Below are 17,771 nucleotides of genomic sequence, written 5' to 3' on the forward strand. Positions count from 1 at the left end.
TTGATACTCTAGAATATGCCTATGAGTCATGGACATTATTTATATTTGGTAAGCTTGCCCAGAAATAGGACAAGTTATGATAAATAATAGATCCATATCTGCCGGCTGTCTTATCAAGGCAGATTTCAAGTACTTGTCAATACTTGATGGCTTCAGTAACCTTGTAAGGTCAGAAGCTCTTTGAACAGACAGCAAGTATGATGAAAGAAGAGAATATAGAGGAATGCATGGGCATTGAGTGTGGGTAGTCGTGGCTGTATCTTGTCCCTACAATACTAACACTTATATGCTTTCTGTTGGCTGGGGTCTTATTTAAACTTCTCTGACGTTAAAGCCTTTGGGCACTCAACTTTATTAATTGTACTAGGAATTCTTGTACTACATCATGCCTGAGAGATTTCTCATACTGAAAATTGAAGGAATTAATGTTGTATCCTTAATAGTCTTCAGTCTTACAGCCTTTAACGATGGAACATAACAGGCCTGACCTACTATTCTGATGTCAGTATCAGTGTGTATGTAGAGAAAATCACTTTCTTATGATAAATATGATGAGTATCTCCTTGAATAAAATGTTAGAACTTTCACCCCTCAGTTATACAGGAGGCAAAGGCTAGGAGGGGAATAGGGTCATTCATGTTAAACTGCTTGTCTCCTGTGTTTGTTTTCAGCAGTTACTTTCCATAGCTCAGGTTGTCTTTATGTAATTATGGTCTGTGTTCTTTATTCCTATCTGTGTCATGCAAGTACATCTGGTCTTTATCACAATAATTTACAGCTCAGTTTACTGAGCAATCTGTGTCACTCCAACTACACTGTTCTTGTAGTCATTTATCACACCAGTAAGTCATCTGCAATTTGAGAAAATTGAATATCATTAGGTCTGTTATGATTCCTTTGGAAGATCTCCAAAAAACCCAACCTAAATTGACTGGTGGTCTGTCTAAATTATCAAGCTACTGATGAAGTATCCAGTGAGCAGATGTGTATAATGCAAACTTTTAAAGTTGGTGTTGTACACTAGTGAAATTAATACCTTAATGGACTCTTTTTTTCCATGCACAATTCTTATGTGTACATGTTTTGTTGGTGTGTTAGTCCTTCTGATCACACATTGTATTTAGAGCTCAGGTTTAGCTTATTGTTAGCATGACCAACAAGTTATTTTTGGTACCCCCGTCCTCCATCAGAATTTCTTTATAAAAAAAAAAAAAGCCTTAGATTTTTGTGTATCAATGTGATCAGCTGGGTGCACTGAGTCTGTACCCTGTCTACTGAAGTTGAAAGTACTGTTCATTGGAAACTTGTTTCCTTTTTATATTAGTATTTTGTTATCAGTAGTCATTTCCTATAGTATAGTGCTTTATTCATGTAAGTTTTGTGGATGGCAGAACACTTGCATCAATTCATCGTTAATGTAATACTGTAGCTGAAACTGAGTACCTTTGGTCACGTGAAAGCAGCTGCCAAGAGGAAAGGAATTTTTGAGGAAGCCCTTGTGTATGGTGAGAATTTTTCAGCGAATGTGGGATGCTGATGGGGTGAAGGAAGTGAAGGAAGAAAAGGTAAGACAATATTAATAGGAAAATCTGTGAGATGGCCAAAGCTTCAAGGAGGTAATATATGTAGAAGGTGAGTCTGGAATGCTAGGCAAATCTCTGTATTGACGTTTACTTCAAAGGGAGAATTGGATCAGTCGAACGTGAAGCTATTCTAGGTATGTGGCCAGCTGATGGAGAATTGGATTTTTGTTTTTTTGGTGGTAAAATGAAATACAGAAATAAAACATAAATTAACATATTGTAGCCAAAAGGAGGCTTTCACCAGACTGGCTGCATATGAGGCCTAGATCATGCTTATCTTTGGGTATGTCCCATTCCTGAAGTGCCCATGGACAATCCTGTCCTGGAATGCTCATTTAGTTAAAAGCTGATGAACAACATTCATAATACTGAAATAAAGGGTGCATAGTAATGATCTAGTCTTTCTAGCTTAGATCTCATACCTGTTTCCATCCTTCCCATACAGGTGAATCAACGCAATGTCCCGGGGATCGATAGTGCCTACCTGGCCATGGATACAGAGGAAGGTGTGGAAGTGGTTTGGAATGAGGTTCAGTTTTCTGAGCGGAAGAACTTTAAGCTTCAGGAGGTATGTTGACGTGTTTCCCAACGAGATGTGGGAAACACCACAGAATCATTCAGGTTGGAAGCGACCTCTGGAGTTCATCTGGTCTAACCTCCCCTGTTCAAACAGGGGTGCTTAGAGCAGGTTACCCAGGGCCATGTCCATATGGCTTTTGAAGATTTCCAAGGAGGGAAACTCAACTACCTTTCTTGTCAACCTATTCCAGTGATCTATCACCTCTACAGTAAAAACACATTGCACCAGGGTGACAGGCCTTGCATTAGGGTGTAATTATAGATACTGATTCATGTGGGTTATTGGCTGGGTCTATAACTCTTCCCTACTTTCTTAAACATAGCAAAAATGAAGCCTGATTTCTGCAGAAAATGTGACTGAAAACTGTTGCTGTACTATGTCTAGAGGCTTTTGTGTTGGTTGAGTCTTGGTGTTCAAACAATGCAGTATAAGATGAAATCAGATGCTGATTTTTCTTGGCATAGGAGCTTGAAGTGTATTGTGTTGTTTAAGGGGACCCAGACCTCAGAAGCAAGTAAAGTGTGGGCTGATGTGGTCTTTGATGTAACATAGCTTTGACTTTCTGATGTTGTAGGAGAAAGTTAAAGCAGTGTTTGACAACTTAATTCAACTGGAACATCTGAACATTGTAAAGTTTCACAAATACTGGGCTGATGTGAAGGAGAATAAGGCCAGGGTAAGTAAAGCAAGCAGCCTGTTGGGTTTTCTAGTTGTATATCCTGTGGGTAATTAGTGAAGCAGAAGGTAATACTTCATACTGTCCCACAGGTGATCTTCATCACTGAATATATGTCCTCAGGGAGCCTGAAACAGTTCCTGAAGAAGACAAAGAAAAACCACAAAACTATGAATGAAAAGGTAACTCTTTTTTCCTATGTGCCTATTTTCACTTAGCATCTTCAGCCTCTGGAAAGGTCTCTCAGCAGAGGATCCTAATGAGAAGAAAAGCTGGTGATAATGTGTCTGAAATTTTTTCTTGTTACTGTAAGCCGGTTTAGTTGCAGGTTTTCTGAGATACCAGTTCTGTGTTGCTTTCTTTGTTTCCTGTAGTTCTGCAGCTTCATATGTATGTTGTGATAACTTCTCCTGTTCTGTGTATGCATGCAGGAAAGAGGGAAGGGTTCTATGCATAAGAGGAGTTAGGAGGGAGGAGGCATGATTTGTGACCCCTGTCAAAAATGTAAAAACTAAACAGAGCCCAAGAGTACTGATTTCATAAAGTTCTTACTTGCACACCTGTACTGGATATAAGCTAAGATACACTGGTTCCATCATTTGAATGAGCTTTGAATCACATAAGTATGGATTAGTTCCTCTTCCTTGAATGATTTTTATCCTTTTTGCTCCTGTGTCTGTAGGCCTGGAAGCGATGGTGTACCCAGATCCTCTCTGCTCTCAGGTATGTAAGTTACTGATCTTGAGATCTAGCCATTTGTTTAAGCATAGCATTTCTTGTGCTAGAATAGTAAAAGCTGTCTGTATACATGCTGCTAAATGTTAGCAAACTTCATGGAACAGAGCATGGAGAGCACTTTCAGTCATCCAGCCTGAATCTTACCCCAGTTGTAGTCTGTAGAGTGTCAGCTGCACTTTATACAACAATCCCAGACTCTTCAGTTAAACAATACTGAAGCCTCTACAGTAAAGAAACTGGTGCAATGTAGGGTTTGGATCCCAATGGTTGTGACCGGTATGATAGTGACTGTACAGGATAAGCTTCAGGGAGCTTTCCCGTGTATCCAGATCCAGTTTTATAACCTGGCTCTAACCATGGCCAAGAGGATGTTGCAAAGAAGTATCAAAGAAATCAAATTCCATATGACTGGAGCATGGAAAATTTTCTTAATCTTGGTAGGCTGCAGCCCTGTAGCATGTGATGTATTCATAATTATTGTGGTGATATTAATAGGAGTATATATGAATTTGTACATTTCTTGATGATGCAGATCATCTGCAGCCTTCTTAGCACAATCCAGTTGAACAGAATCTGGAGTTCTTTTGTTTTTGTCTTAAAGACACTTCCCTCCCTGAGCCAGAGATGGTGTGGCTAATAACAGCCTTGGAAAAACAATAACCCAGATGTCAGAGCAAGACTTGCACTCCATAGACAAAATTCTGTTGCCGTTTAGCTAAGTATAGCTGCTGAGGGATATATGGTGTTCTAATAAGCTTTTGAGAGCTGACAGTCTTTATTTGTGCTGGCTGCTAAAATAAAACAAAGCAGAGTGAAATGCAAAACCAACCTCAAACTGTACCTGGGGCCCCAACGCTGAAAAGTTTTAATTGTGCATGCTAGAAAACATGACCGATCATGTTTGTGCACCACTGAACACCGTTTTTGATATCCTATGATTAGAGACAGAATAAGGTTCTGTTCTTTTGGTATTTTAATACCTGTTATAATAATAAATAAATTTAATAATAAAAAAATAACCTGTTTAACTCCCATCTAGCAGTATTGAGGTGTATGATGCAGATCTGGTACCCTGGGTTTTGTAAGAACTGGTCAGAATGGTCAGAAGAAGCTTTCTTTCCTTTCCCTCTGCCAATTCTGGAGGTTGTTAGTAAGAGACAATTGCTTAATTTTCATTATTCTATACTAGGCTAGAGGTTGATGTACAGTCACTGAATTTGTACCTCCCTGCTATTGTAAATCCCTGGAATGCACCCTTTGCCCTCTCGTTCTCTTCTCATGATGATGTTCTGATGTATCTCAAGGAAGGGATGAAGGGAGGGATTCCTGCTTCAGCCTGGGGTAGTCCCCTGACCAGTGCTCTGTTCTGAATCTCTAGCTACCTCCACTCCTGTGATCCTCCAATCATCCATGGCAATCTGACCTGCGATACCATCTTTATTCAGCACAACGGATTGATCAAAATTGGGTCAGGTAAGGCTTACTGGAGGTGTCCCTTCCTCTTTGAGGCAAACTGCTCAACTAGAACAGGACATCTAACCCTTTCGAGGCTACCTGGCATAGTAGGCATGTATGCATATGCTCCTCCACCTCTGCATCATTTGGGCCAGAGATTTGCAATAGAATACACTCCTGGACCGCCTTTAGGCACAGGAAGGACTGTTACTGAATATTGTTTTCCATGTCAGCCCATACCTTTTTGATCTCAGGGGACTGACCAGAGAAAAGGTGCTGCAACTTTCAAGTTTTGCATGCACGTTATCCTTCTTATCCTTGGATTCATGGATGCTCTGCCCTTTTTTTTTTTCCTTATTCCCCCCCCCCCAATGTTAATACACATGAAGTTTGCCTGTCAGCGTTGTGAAGCTTTGAGAGCTGTCTGGAGAGCTGTGTCCACTGAGGCCACATGAGTGTTTCTTTTACCAACAAGTGTATGAAGGTTATAGACTCTGGCTTCAGCAAGCCACTAGTCTTGGCATCCTCATCTAGCATCACTCATTTTAGCTTGGACTTCAGGATGCTAGCTGCTGTTGTGCCTGTTTAGCAAAGACATGCCCTGTTCAGGCAGCTGCTTGTGCTGAAATACTTTATTTCAGAAGTAGGAAGTATTTGTTTCTAGAGATGCAGTGCCTCCTTGCTTAGTCTGTTTTATTTTTTTTCCTCATCTGTTGCTGTTATATCTTTAGGAATGTTTGCAGTTCTGGATGCATTCTCTGGTACCTTGATGTACCCTTTCAAGTGACAGCTATCAGTTGTCCAGCTCTACTGCAAGTATCCTCAAAGCTGAGGAGTGTGCACTGGCCATCCTGTAGGATTTCATCTGTGTGAATTCTTGGTTTTAATGTAGACAGTGTACAGGAAATAATGCTCTGCTTCACCTGTCATTTAAAAGTAGTCTCTCTTCATAAACTGTGGAACTCTGTAGTTTTTCTTTCAATCAAAAGACTCTTACTCTGTCTTGTTCCGGAGTTGGGGTCTCTGTTCTCTATAACAACCTTCTGATATATGCTTGTATCCAGGGAGTGTGGGTCATGGCAGAAGGATTAATCACCTGCCTGTGAACTTGGTGACATCTTGTTCTTCATACAGGCTGATGATATCACAGGGTTCACTTGATCTTTTTTTTTTTTTCCAAAGTTGTCCAGGTGGGAGGAGTTTTCAAGAGTTGCACGTATCTGATACCTGTCTGCTGGCAAACATAGCTGGTTCCCTGGCATCCAATTCAGGTCATTTATGGGAAGTCTGTTGTAGGCTCTACTCAGGAAGTACATAAGAGATCCTTCCCTTTCTAGTTGAGTTTAAAAGTATTATACAGCTGGAATCTTTCTGACTGATAGCCGACGCTTTATAAAAGTAAACCACTTCAAGCTGGTATCTAGAGCCGTGGCTTTTTACCAGAGAGTAGTTCTGCAGATCAGCAAACATGGCATTCTCATGAGCATTCAGACTCTCAGTGGTGTCATTAAGAGACTGTCTAGAAAGGTGGTTCATTGAGTGTGGATCGCAGACAGTTGCCTCAGCAGTTACACGTTTGCCTACTCCCTCCCATCTTATAGATCTTTGCATCTATTAGGCATGGTGGAAAGAACAGAGGCAGTTGGACTGATGTGCCTCTTTCAAGGAGTAGTGGGTGTCTGTGCATTATAACAGCTGTATCCTCAGCAAGACTTCTTGGTAGCCCTGAGGAAGGGAAATTCTAGGAGTGTGACTGTGCAGGAGCGGTGCTCAATTCCAGTTGCTCTTTTACTCCTGTTGTGGGTTAAACCCCGTAGGCAGCTGAGCCCCATGCAGCTATTCGCTCACTCACCCTAAGTGGGATGCAGAAGAGAATTGGAAGGGTGAAATTAAGAAAACTCATTGGTTGATATAAACAGTTTAAATAAAGCAAAAGCTGCACACATCAGCAAAGCAAAATAAGGAATTTACTCGCTGTCTGTCGGCAGGCAGATGTTTAGCTGTTTGTGGGAAAGCAAGGCTTCGTCACAGGTAACAGTTGCTTGGGAAGACAAATGCTGTAGATCTGGACGTCCCCCCACTCCTCTTTCTTCCCCCAGCTTTAATTGCTCAGAAAGGTGTCATATGATATGGAATATCCCTTTTATCAGTTGGGGTCAGCTGTCCCAGCTGTGCCCACCCCAACTTCTTATGTACCCCCAGCCTACTCACTGGTGGGGTAGTGTGAGAAACAGAAAACGCCTTGACACTATGTTAGCGCTGTTCAGCAGTAGCTAGAACACTGGTGTGTTATCAACACTGGTTTGGTCACAAATCAAAACCATAGCATGCAGAAGTTTTTATGATGAAAATTAACTCTGTCCCAGCCCAAACTGGTACAACTCCACAGTTGTGGACTGCCTTGCTCATCTTGTGTTCAGAAGTGAAGTGATTTATCTAGGAGATTCTTATCCTTTCTGATTTTTTTTAAAGGAAGTGAGCACAAGTGGACTTATGATCAGAAAAAGAATCCTCAAAACATAATACCTGTGGTTCCAGCACAGGCTGTAATTACAGTTGCCAATATTGCAGAATGCATTCTTATTCCTGTATTACCCACCCAACTAGGCAAGTCAAAACTGTTCAACTGCGTCATCAGATTCTTGCAATTCTCTAGCACTGCTGACTGTGCAGTAGCCAGACAGGCTATTGTCACGCTCAGGTCTTAGAGAGAGAGTTGCTTTGAGATCGGTGACAATGTTAGGCCCATATTTATTGCTGCATGTAATTATTTCTCAGAGCTGGCTGATACTTGAACAATTTCCTGTGTGTATTTAAAAAGTGGGGGAATCATTCTTATGGATTTAAGGGTAACAATGATTCAGTACATTATGATCTTCACTTTAATACTGTCTCCGTCCTTAGTGCTGTTCAGCACTGTGTTCCTCGAAAACTTTCCTTCCCTCTGCTTTAAGCAAGACAGTATACTTGCTGAATTTGGGGCAGAAATCTGGTGAAAGGAAGCTGCTAGTGTATCCCACAAAATATTCTTCCTTCTGCTAGGTGAAGAGGTACTAGAAGAGTAGTGCCTGTGAGTTGTGTTGCATTAGAAATGGCTTGTACTTATTTGTTCCTGTAGCACCTCTTTAGGTGCTAGAGCAGCCCTTTTGCTTGTCACTTCTTGCTGGCACTTTAGGTTGCAGAAGCACATGTACTAGCAGGACTGACCACTATGTGTTTCTTGTTCTGCATGCAATTCTGTATTAGCATTTTTTTCTAGGGCCACTTGTGTGTTGCAAAATGATTAATTTAGTCGTAAGGTGTTGCTATTCCATTGAGTTTTGGGGACAGGGCTGAAATCTTAAATGGTGGGGGTCATCTGTGGAAGAAAAAGGGAGTGGGAAAGAGGAAGGATGTCTCATACTGCTCAACAATACAAAAGCCATCCATTTGTTAACTTCTTTTTTTTTCAGTGGCCTGAAGTGCAGGGCTAGTAGATTTGAGGAGAAAGTGTCAAATGAGCAAGGTGCCTTGGAGAACTTCTGGTGAGGATGGGGAAGACTTAAAACTCTTAGACTTGCACTAACACTGGTGTTCGTGGAGATAGGAATGCTTTCTGGAGTTGCGATCAGATGAAAATATTCCATGTGAGAGAGGTGTTGTTTTCTATGTACCCTTCCACAAGATCTACATGCAAGACCATGTTGCATCTGTGCATATCTGCATTGTCTAGCAGTTGGAGTTGTGAAGGGAGCATGTTGCAAGATGATTCATTGTGGCAGGTCAAAGGCATTCTGAGTGCAAAGGAACAACCTGTTTAGATGGGATGTTTGCTGCTATTTGCTATGTTCAGCCGATGTTGGGCAATGTTTCTTGTAATTATTGCTGGGAGTTTAAGAATCAGTAACAGGTGGAAGGAGGTGTGATGGGTTTTAATTAAAAGTCCTTTTAAGCAACTCTTGGAGTACTTCAACGGAACTGAGTCTGCAAACTGGAGAGTTTTATAATGGCTTCTTGTTTCCCCGAGACATGGATGTGAGGCACGTGCATGCCATGTTAGCATGTGCAGTGTGAGATTTCCAGTAGAACACAGGGAAGTTTTGTGGTTTTGTGTTATGCTAGTGTATTTCCAAATAGCGCCCTCAGGCATTCGACTGATGCAAATACTTTCCTGTCTTCAGCCTACCTGACCTTCTAGGATTCACTACATATTTAATTGCAATCAGTCCAAAGCCTCCCTTCAGTTCCAGTCCAGGGTGCCAGGAGACTGGGTTTTACTTGGTATTAACTCTGCTATTAAATTATGTGGCCAGGTATGTAAGTATAGGTTCAGCTGCAAAGATCCATGCAGAGGAGAAGCTGATAGAGTGTTAGAGAGAGGTAGATGTCTGCCGAAAGAGGTTCTGAGGGACTGTGGATCACTCAAAGAAACAACAGAACTTCCAGTTTCTTTGTCTTACTCAGCTCTAATTTTCTACTTGATCAGAGGTGTCTTCTCCCTTGCCTGGTTTGGGTCTCAATTTGAAACGCTAACATTCCTTAGTTAAATTTATTTTAAAAGGTGGCTGGTGGCTGGGCCAGATTCTCAGTCTTGTCTGTGTTTTGCAATGATTCTGACCTAGCTGTCTGTATGAATGTTACGTGCTTGCTGTTTCATCAACTCATTGACTTCTATCTTGTTTTACTTCCCGCTTACGGGCTGCTCTGTTACCAACAGTCTTTCATAGGATATTTGCTAATGGTGAGCAAACTTCTCCGCTCCTGTGATGTGACTACCACTATATATGTAATGTACATTTTTTTTTGTGTGTGTATATATATATATATATATATTTATATGTATGTGTGTATATATATGTATATATATATATTTGTAATACACATGCGTGCATACGCACACACAAAATTTATTTTTACAGTGTTCCCTTGCTATAAGGCTGGTATGTAAAACCGTTCAGCGTAGGTGTATCCTGCTTTGAGACCTTTTTGTTCTGTGCTGGAATGAAAGCCATTCTTCTCATCCAAAGCCTTACAGAGAGGGAGCACTGCCCTTTGTGAAGTCCCCTGGTTGTTAGTTCTCTTCTTCTCCTTGTTCTTAGTGTGCTAGTCAATGGACCCCAGTGCATGCTGGCTCCTGCATGTCAAGCCAATCAGATGCGTTCTTCTGAGCTCTTCCCAGTTGAACTTGTCATGAACATTAGGCTCTTTCCTGCTACGACTTTGCTAGGCTTGGCTGAGCACCAAACCTGGACTAGCCTTTGCTTTGTGCTTGGACATTTAATTGCTTGCTTGTAGTTTTAACTTCTTAGATGATTTGTTTTTGAGATTGACGTTTCAGTGAAATACATCTGGCTTCTGATGGCCAGAGAGATCTCCCACCTAAATGAGTCGCTGATTGCAGTGTGAGGTTCACTACTTATGCCTCCCCAGACAAAGCTCTTTTTTGGGGGGAAACTTGGGCATGTGAGGAGGGTGTTGGGCTTATCTTTGTTGGGCTGTGGAGGCTAGAGAAGGATTTGAGTGCTGCAATTTTTAATCATGTTAAATACAAGTCTGCATTTAAATTAAAATAAAAATTTAAAAAAATGCTGTTAGGGTTGTTCTCAATAGTTAGAGCTTTTTTCTACTGAAGGGTTGGGTGCCTACCAACTGTCAGTTGGCAGTGGTGAAAGGGAAGGACCTGTCAAAAATGGCCTTTCTGCCTTCTTAGTGTTTGCAGGAGGAAGATGCGGTGCGTTGCTCTGCATCATCAGAAGAGTAGATGCTTTCAGAAAACGAAATCTGCAATTTTAAATAGTTGAGGGGGAAGTTCATGTAATCTGGGTTTGCAGTCTTAGGAGGGCAGACTTCTTTGAGGATCGATTGCTTACCAGAGTGTTGCCAGCTAGGCAAATCGGTCTGTGGCAGTTTTATGCTATGCAGCAGGCTGCCTTGGTGAGGTGAGGTGGCACACAAGCAGTAGAATGATCCTGGAACGCGCCCAAAGAGTGAGAATGTGGTTGAGCCAGAACTTCAGCATGGGTTCAACCATGCAGATGGCAACGTGGCATAAAACTGCCAAGCAGTTTCTCTAAAACAAGTCACCACCATGAGCAGGGCAAAATACCCTTATGCTAGCAAGGTAAGGAAAGAGCCTCAGTCAGTGGTCTTCAGGTGTAAGGAAATGGTGTGGTATCTCATTTGTGCTGAAACAGCATCAGATAACTTACAGAGCTTTCTTGTCTGGTTTCTCAGGATTTAGTTTTAACTGTATTATACTATCATTATGTACTGTTCATATGAGAGCTGGAGGTTGCTTAATCCTTGGATTTCGAACAGTGATTTGGGTTTGAAAACACTCCTAAATATAGGGTATAGGGCTGCTCTTTCTCTTGAGCATCGAATTAATGAGGTTGAGTGTGATATGTTTTCATAAACAAGATTATTTTAGCCATTACTTTAATTTTTTGGATTTTGTTACCTGATGTTTAAAGACTTGTTATTCACACCCTTAACAGATACCTGAGATACTTAGGAGGCTATGCAGAAATCAAATAGGGTTTAGTTGGATATCTTGGATCTGACTTTTTTTTTTTTTTTTTTTGAACTAAAGCGGGCATGATTTAAAGAAAAGAGTAGACACAGGAAAATCTATCATAAAAATCAACAGGATTTTTTTCACCAGTGGCTGCATCCTCTTAGGAAGATTAAACTTGACTTTATGTAATGCTAGCTTCTAGCCATGCAGTTTTATGTGTAGGGTCAAGTGCATCCTCTACCAAGCCAAACGTTTCCAATTACATAGAAACTTGGCTAAACTAAGCCGGACTTTCATAAGCAGGGGAAAAGGTTTGTCTCTGATTACATGTACTTCTGGGGATGAGATCTGGGAAATAAATAGTTTTGAATTAAGTTTTTATTACCCAGAAGGTTCAAAGTGGTATGCAGCTTACATTATTATTTTTTTTAAAGGCTTTGTCTTACCTTGGTCTCATCAGTGTGTATAATACCTGGAGGGAGGATGCAGAAAGCATGAGTGAAACTCAGTGGCAGAGGAGGCACTGGGCACAAAATAGAACACAGGATGTTCCCTCTGAACATCAGGAAGTACTTCTTTGACGTGCAGGTGGCAGAGCCACTGGCACAGACTACCCAGAGAGGTCTTGGAGATATTCTGCCTGGGCGAGGTCCTGGGCACCCTGCTCTGGGTGGCTCTGCTTGAGCAGGGGATTGGATCAGATAATCTTCAGAGGTCCGTCCCAACCTCAAACAATCCATGATTCTATGATTTTATATTAATTTCTGTGAAGAAGGATACCTCTCTCAAAATCTGTGAACTTCTGTATGGTAGCGACTCTTTCTTGCGTGTACCACTGTTTTTACTTCAGCAGTAATTTCTCTGAAGTAATAACACGGGGCATCTTTCAGGCAGAGATAGTTACTCTATTCAGAAGCATGGATATGATAAGAATGAACGTAGATGTGGGCAGTTGTGGGGCTGTTCTGTGGCACTGGTAACTATATGTAGTGAACTTTTCATATACTAAACATCTTTGCCCCTTCATCTCAATAGATATTCAGCTGTTGTAAAAAACAAAAACAAACCCCTTCTGCTTCTGGTGATTTAGTGTAGCAAATAAGTTTGTAAACACTTTAAGATCCCTGATGTAGATCTGCAGGGGCTATAGGATGCTTGCATTCTGTGATCAACTTAAATTTGTCACTGCTTTTCTTATTTGATTCCATGCTTAATAGCTGTATGCTTCTTTTTCTTTTCAATAACTTCACAGTTGCCTATTTTCTAGGTTGTGCCCTCCCTAAGAGTGCATTTGTCATCTTAGTGTTCCACTGAAGTGAACTGTGAAGTATCTTGTTATTGTGCAGTCTTGTAGCCTTCTGCAGCAGTAAAAATGGCTTGAGTGTATGAGCGCAGGAGATTATAATGTGTTCTAATACCTATCCTGGCCCTGTGGCCATCGCTATATAGTTGCAAACAGATGGTCTTGCATTCAGTTGAACATTTTGGGTCCCTGTGATGCTGGTGCAGTGCAGTGAAGGTAAGGTGGCTAATCATTCCCTGGTGCTGGATTGCATAGCAAGCTTCTCTGACTAATCTTAAAGGTTAGTTGTTGACCCTTCTGGATGTCATCTTGTTTTCCTCTGCTTTCTAAGCCTGCTGAAAAATCTGGAGTATAGTGTACTCGAGCACTTTACTGTAAGAGTGGAGTAATATATTCCTGCTTCAGGGAATGCTTAGGCATTTGCTAGAGACAGTTGAGTGGGTCAGTGGCTACTTCAACCCTTGAATTTTTTGAGAGGAAATGAAAGTCTACTGAGCAGATTCTTTCCTATTTGCAAGGAGGAAATGGTGAATGCAAAACAAAGGTGAGTGAATTGCATGCATGACAAGAAGAAAATGTCTTCTGCAGCATGAAGTGTTTGAAAAGGCAAGTCACTGTGAGATTGAGCATCTCTGCTAAAACTTGCTGTTGGTGACAGCTGGGAAATAATACCACCAAGTGAGTTCTTGGCTGACACTCCTAATGACTCACTTTCTGATGAGTTGTCTATTTACCCTGGTGACCTCTTCGCATTAGCATGTCCTTGAGGGTTTGGGAAGTCTAGCAAACTCTGTGTTCCTATAGCAATGTTTCTTCTTCTTTATGCTTTTTCTTGTCAGATTGAGCTCAGCTTGCCAAAGGCAAGTTGCTTGTCCTACTTTCTACTGCACTTCACGTCTCTTCTTATCATCTGCCCTGCACAGATACCGTATTTGGCTGAATCCTTCTCTTAAAATCCATTTTATCTTCACTACTTCCCTACCAGACTGATCACTTGTGTGGTACTTGTACTCTGCCCTTTGCTGTCTTCCCCTTCTCTGTGGCTGAGAAAGGCATGCTTGTTGTTAATGTTGTGATCTGACTTTCCTTTTTGACCTTTATTGTTTGTCTTCCTTAACATAATTGTCCCTAGCCTTCATGTATCTGATTCTTCACAGAATTAGAGTCATTGCTGTATATAGTAATGGCTGGCAGGTAGAAACAATGTGGAAATCAGTCCAAAGAGCTTGTATCAAAGGTACCCTAAAGTGTATATTCTTACCTTTTATAATTATGAGTCTTGTTTTGAACTGTCTGCTCAGGTGGAGCTCCTCTCAAGCCTGCACCTTTGCTAAGTGATTTATGTACTAAGGTGACAGACATACAATAACAACTAGACTAGATCAAATCAAAGTTTGTGGCTCCAGCTTCTAACATCACAGTGCATAGCAGTGCTTAGAGAACAGCCTGTCCTTTAATGTGATTGTGTGAGTTGTTCAGAGTTGACTTCCTGGTGGGTTGTTGCTGTCACAGTGATGAATGGAACAGGTGCAGTTGTGACAAGCCCATCTCTGCTTAGCTCTAAAGCATGCTGTGAAGAATCTGGTAGTCTTATGCCATTGTTCTACTGCTGCATTGTTTCTGCTTTGCAATACCAGAGCAAGGTGGTGCATGTGCCTTTCAGCCAAGCCACACAAGAGCTGTGATATAAACTGCTACAACAGGAAAAAGGCAGTGTGGCTAATCAAACCCTGCTCCAGAGCAAGTCTCTTCAACAGTGATAGAAAAACATATTGAGGACTTCTGGTGCAACTCTGCAAATTTGGAGGCACAGTGAATAAAACGTCAGAGGGGAAAGGTCCCTGGATAACCTACAACAGCAGACTTAGAGCTACTTTTCTGTGTGTCTAACTTAAAAGTTCCCACAGACAGTGTAGACACAGCTTTTTCCAGAAATGCTGGTGCCATTGCAGAATGTCTATATGTCTCTGATGCAGACAGTCATTTTATCAAATGAGGTGTAGACAGCAATTATTTTTTATTTTATTTTTTTTAATTTCCAAACATTACTATACTGGGCTGTGGAGCCAGGTTCCCAGGAATGCCTCTTCTATTGTGGTGCTTAGGGACATGGCTTAGCGGTGGACTTGTAGTGTTAGGTGGATGGTCGGACTTGATGATTTTGAAGGTCTCTTCTTCCAATCTACATGATTCTATGATTATCAATACAGGTTGTACGAGGATTTCGTTGAAACTTGCTTTTGTAGTATGGGAGTACCTATGTTACATCATTGGCTAAGGTTTCTGTTATTAATGCCTTTTTGTGACTGATTCCTGCCTCTTCCTTGTTCTTAAATAGGGCCCAGGAGCAAAGGACAGAATGGCTGGATAGTGAACTGGCTCTTCCATCTAGGCAAGACATATTGGGAAATGAACTTAATCAAAACATTGTTTGCAATGTTTTGCAATAAATGGCTTTATACTTGGCTTGATTCTGCTCTGTTTTTGGCAGAAAAGTGTTGTCTGGGGTAGTATTGCCCCAGATTTCCTTTCTGAGAGCTTTGGTCCAACGCTTGATGGCTTATGGAACAGGCTGCCCAGGGATGTTGTGGAGTCTCCTTCTCTGCAGATATTCAAGGCCCGTCTGGACGCCTACCTGGGCAGCCTGCTCTAAGGAACCTGCTTTGGCAGGGGGATTGGACCCGATGATTTTTCGAGGTCTCTTCCAACCCCTTCAATTCTGTGATTCTGCGATTATCTGCTTGAGGGTGGGAAGGCTTTGCAAAGGGACCTGTATAGGCTAGCTCAATGGGCCACGTCCAATTGCGTGACATTCAACAAAGGGTAAATGCTGGGTCCTGCACTTGGGTTATAACAACCCCATGCAGTGGTATAAGCTTGAGGAAGAGTGGCTGGAAAGTTTCGCAGCAGAAAAGGATTTAGGGGTGATGGTTGACTGCTGGCTCATGTTTAGCCAGCAGTACGTGCAGGTGGCCAAGAAGGCCAGTGGTATCCTCACTTGTATCAGAAATAGTGTGGCCAGCAGGACTAAGGAAGTGATTGCCCCCTGTACTTTGCACTGGTGAGACTGTACCTCAAATATTGTGTTCGGTTTTGGGCCCCTCACGACAAGAAGGACATTGAGTTGCTTGACTGAGTGCAGAGAAGAGCAATAAAGCTGGTGAAGGGACTGGAAAACAGGACTTAGGAGGAGTGGCTGAGCGACCTGAGGTTGTTTAGTTTGGAGAAGAGGGGGCTGAGGGGAGACCTCACCATTCCCTACAGCTACTTGAAGGGGGTTGCGGTGAGGATGGTGTTGGTCTCTTTTCTCAGGCAACAAGTGGTAGGATGTGAGGAAACAGTCTCAGCCTGTGCCAGGGGAGGTTTAGGTTGGTTATCAGGAAGAATTTCTTCACAGAAAGGGTGGTCAAGCATTGGCACAGGCTGTCCAGGGTAGTGATGGAGTCCTCATCCCTGGAGGTACATAAGAGGTGTGGATGTGGCGCTAAGGAGTGTGGCTTAGTGATGGGACTCAGTAGATCAGGTTGATGGTTGGACTTGATTGGTAAAGAGTCTCAAGAACACCTAAATGATTCTGTGATTCTCTGTGCTGAATTCTGACAACATCGCCACTGTTGACATAGCGTGTCGCACTTAGGGTAGGCCTTGATGTCTGTCCCTTCTTAGGTGGTCTGGCTTTGACCAGACACCAGTGCTGCCCTGGCAGCAGCTCAGCAACACGCAAGATCTTAGTGCTGGTTGCTAGACTTCTCTCACTGTATAGCAGTTGGTTACTTAAGACAGATACTGCCCTTAACTGAACCGACAAAAGCAAGTTAACAGGTCTTTTCCATTTTGGGTGTTTGGGAACCTGTTTAGAAGGCCTGATAGAATAACCTGTTATGCTAGACAAAACTTGGATGATGTGCACTATATGCAGCGTAAGGTACTGGCTCGAGAGGCATGGTGACAGGGTAGAAGCTGAAAAAGGAGTGTCCTACCGAGGTGGGGGGGGGGTGTTGGAGTTCCACAGTCACTGATCTCATTAATGTTGAGGCTGTTAATAGAAATACGGGGAACATGTGATGTTGAGGTAGGTCAGGACATCTTCCAGAAACACAAGAATACATTAGATGACTGGACTAATTGCAGTGGTAGGTAATTCGGTAGTATAAAATACAAAGCTTCACAAAAGCCCGGAGCTCATCATTTGGGAATTGAAGAGGATCCGGCCTCCCCTGGCTGTTCAAGGGGGAAATTTGACCCCCTTACCTTTTCTTACAGTCGTGTCACTGACAAGTAATGTTAAAATACGTTGGAGAAGAGTTCCCAGTAGAGAGAGAATTAGTATGATTTTGCATGGTCCTGGGCAGAGCTTATCTGAGCAGTCAGCGTCATTGGGAAAATGCAGAGTGGGGTTTTAAGAGGAAGACGAAGATTTTAGCTTGCTTTGCTTAATGCTGTGAGGCTGAGAGGACCTGGTAGTATCTGTAAACAGAGAAGCACTAGGAATGAAGTAGTCTTCTTGGACTTCCAAGACAGGGGTAGCACAAGAACTAAGAGCAGTAAACTCTCAATGAACAGTTTGTTGGGGAAGTAGACATTGGCCATTGGAGCAAGCTCTGTTTCCAGTGCTTGAAAGAGATATGATTCAGTATGTGCTACACAGCAAAAGTTGAACTGAGTTAAGGGAGATCCTTCTTGTCTCAGCTCATCTCTGAGGCTGGGCGCAAGTTCAGTCTCATTCGGCGTGGAGTCTTCCTTGTCGTTTGGCATGTACTGGGCAAGTCCACGTTGTAGCAGTGCAGACCAGAACTAATTGCAATTGTCAAGGAGGTTGACTAAGTGGGAGATGGTCCTGAGTCTGTGGGACTAGGCATGTTCTAAGGTAGAAGTAGAGCTTTAGATGGGATGGTGATTGTCTTCCCTGACTACCTCAGTGTTTTTCCCTGTCAGACCTT

The 17,771-nt window shown here is 42.2% G+C and overlaps 1 protein-coding gene across 1 annotated transcript in view; it reads left to right on the forward strand.

Moving 5' to 3' along the window:
* Positions 1-17,771, forward strand: part of NRBP1 (nuclear receptor binding protein 1) — a 41,420-nt gene that overhangs the window by 12,558 nt on the left and 11,091 nt on the right. The window contains exons 3-7 of the mRNA XM_048055196.2: positions 2,029-2,151; positions 2,738-2,839; positions 2,932-3,021; positions 3,522-3,562; positions 4,956-5,050. Of these exons, the coding sequence (XP_047911153.1) occupies positions 2,029-2,151; positions 2,738-2,839; positions 2,932-3,021; positions 3,522-3,562; positions 4,956-5,050 (451 nt within the window). The remainder of the gene's footprint in view (positions 1-2,028; positions 2,152-2,737; positions 2,840-2,931; positions 3,022-3,521; positions 3,563-4,955; positions 5,051-17,771) is intronic.

This window comes from Anser cygnoides, chromosome 3, assembly GCF_040182565.1.
Source record: "Anser cygnoides isolate HZ-2024a breed goose chromosome 3, Taihu_goose_T2T_genome, whole genome shotgun sequence".
In the NCBI taxonomy this organism is placed as follows: Eukaryota; Metazoa; Chordata; class Aves; order Anseriformes; family Anatidae; genus Anser; species Anser cygnoides.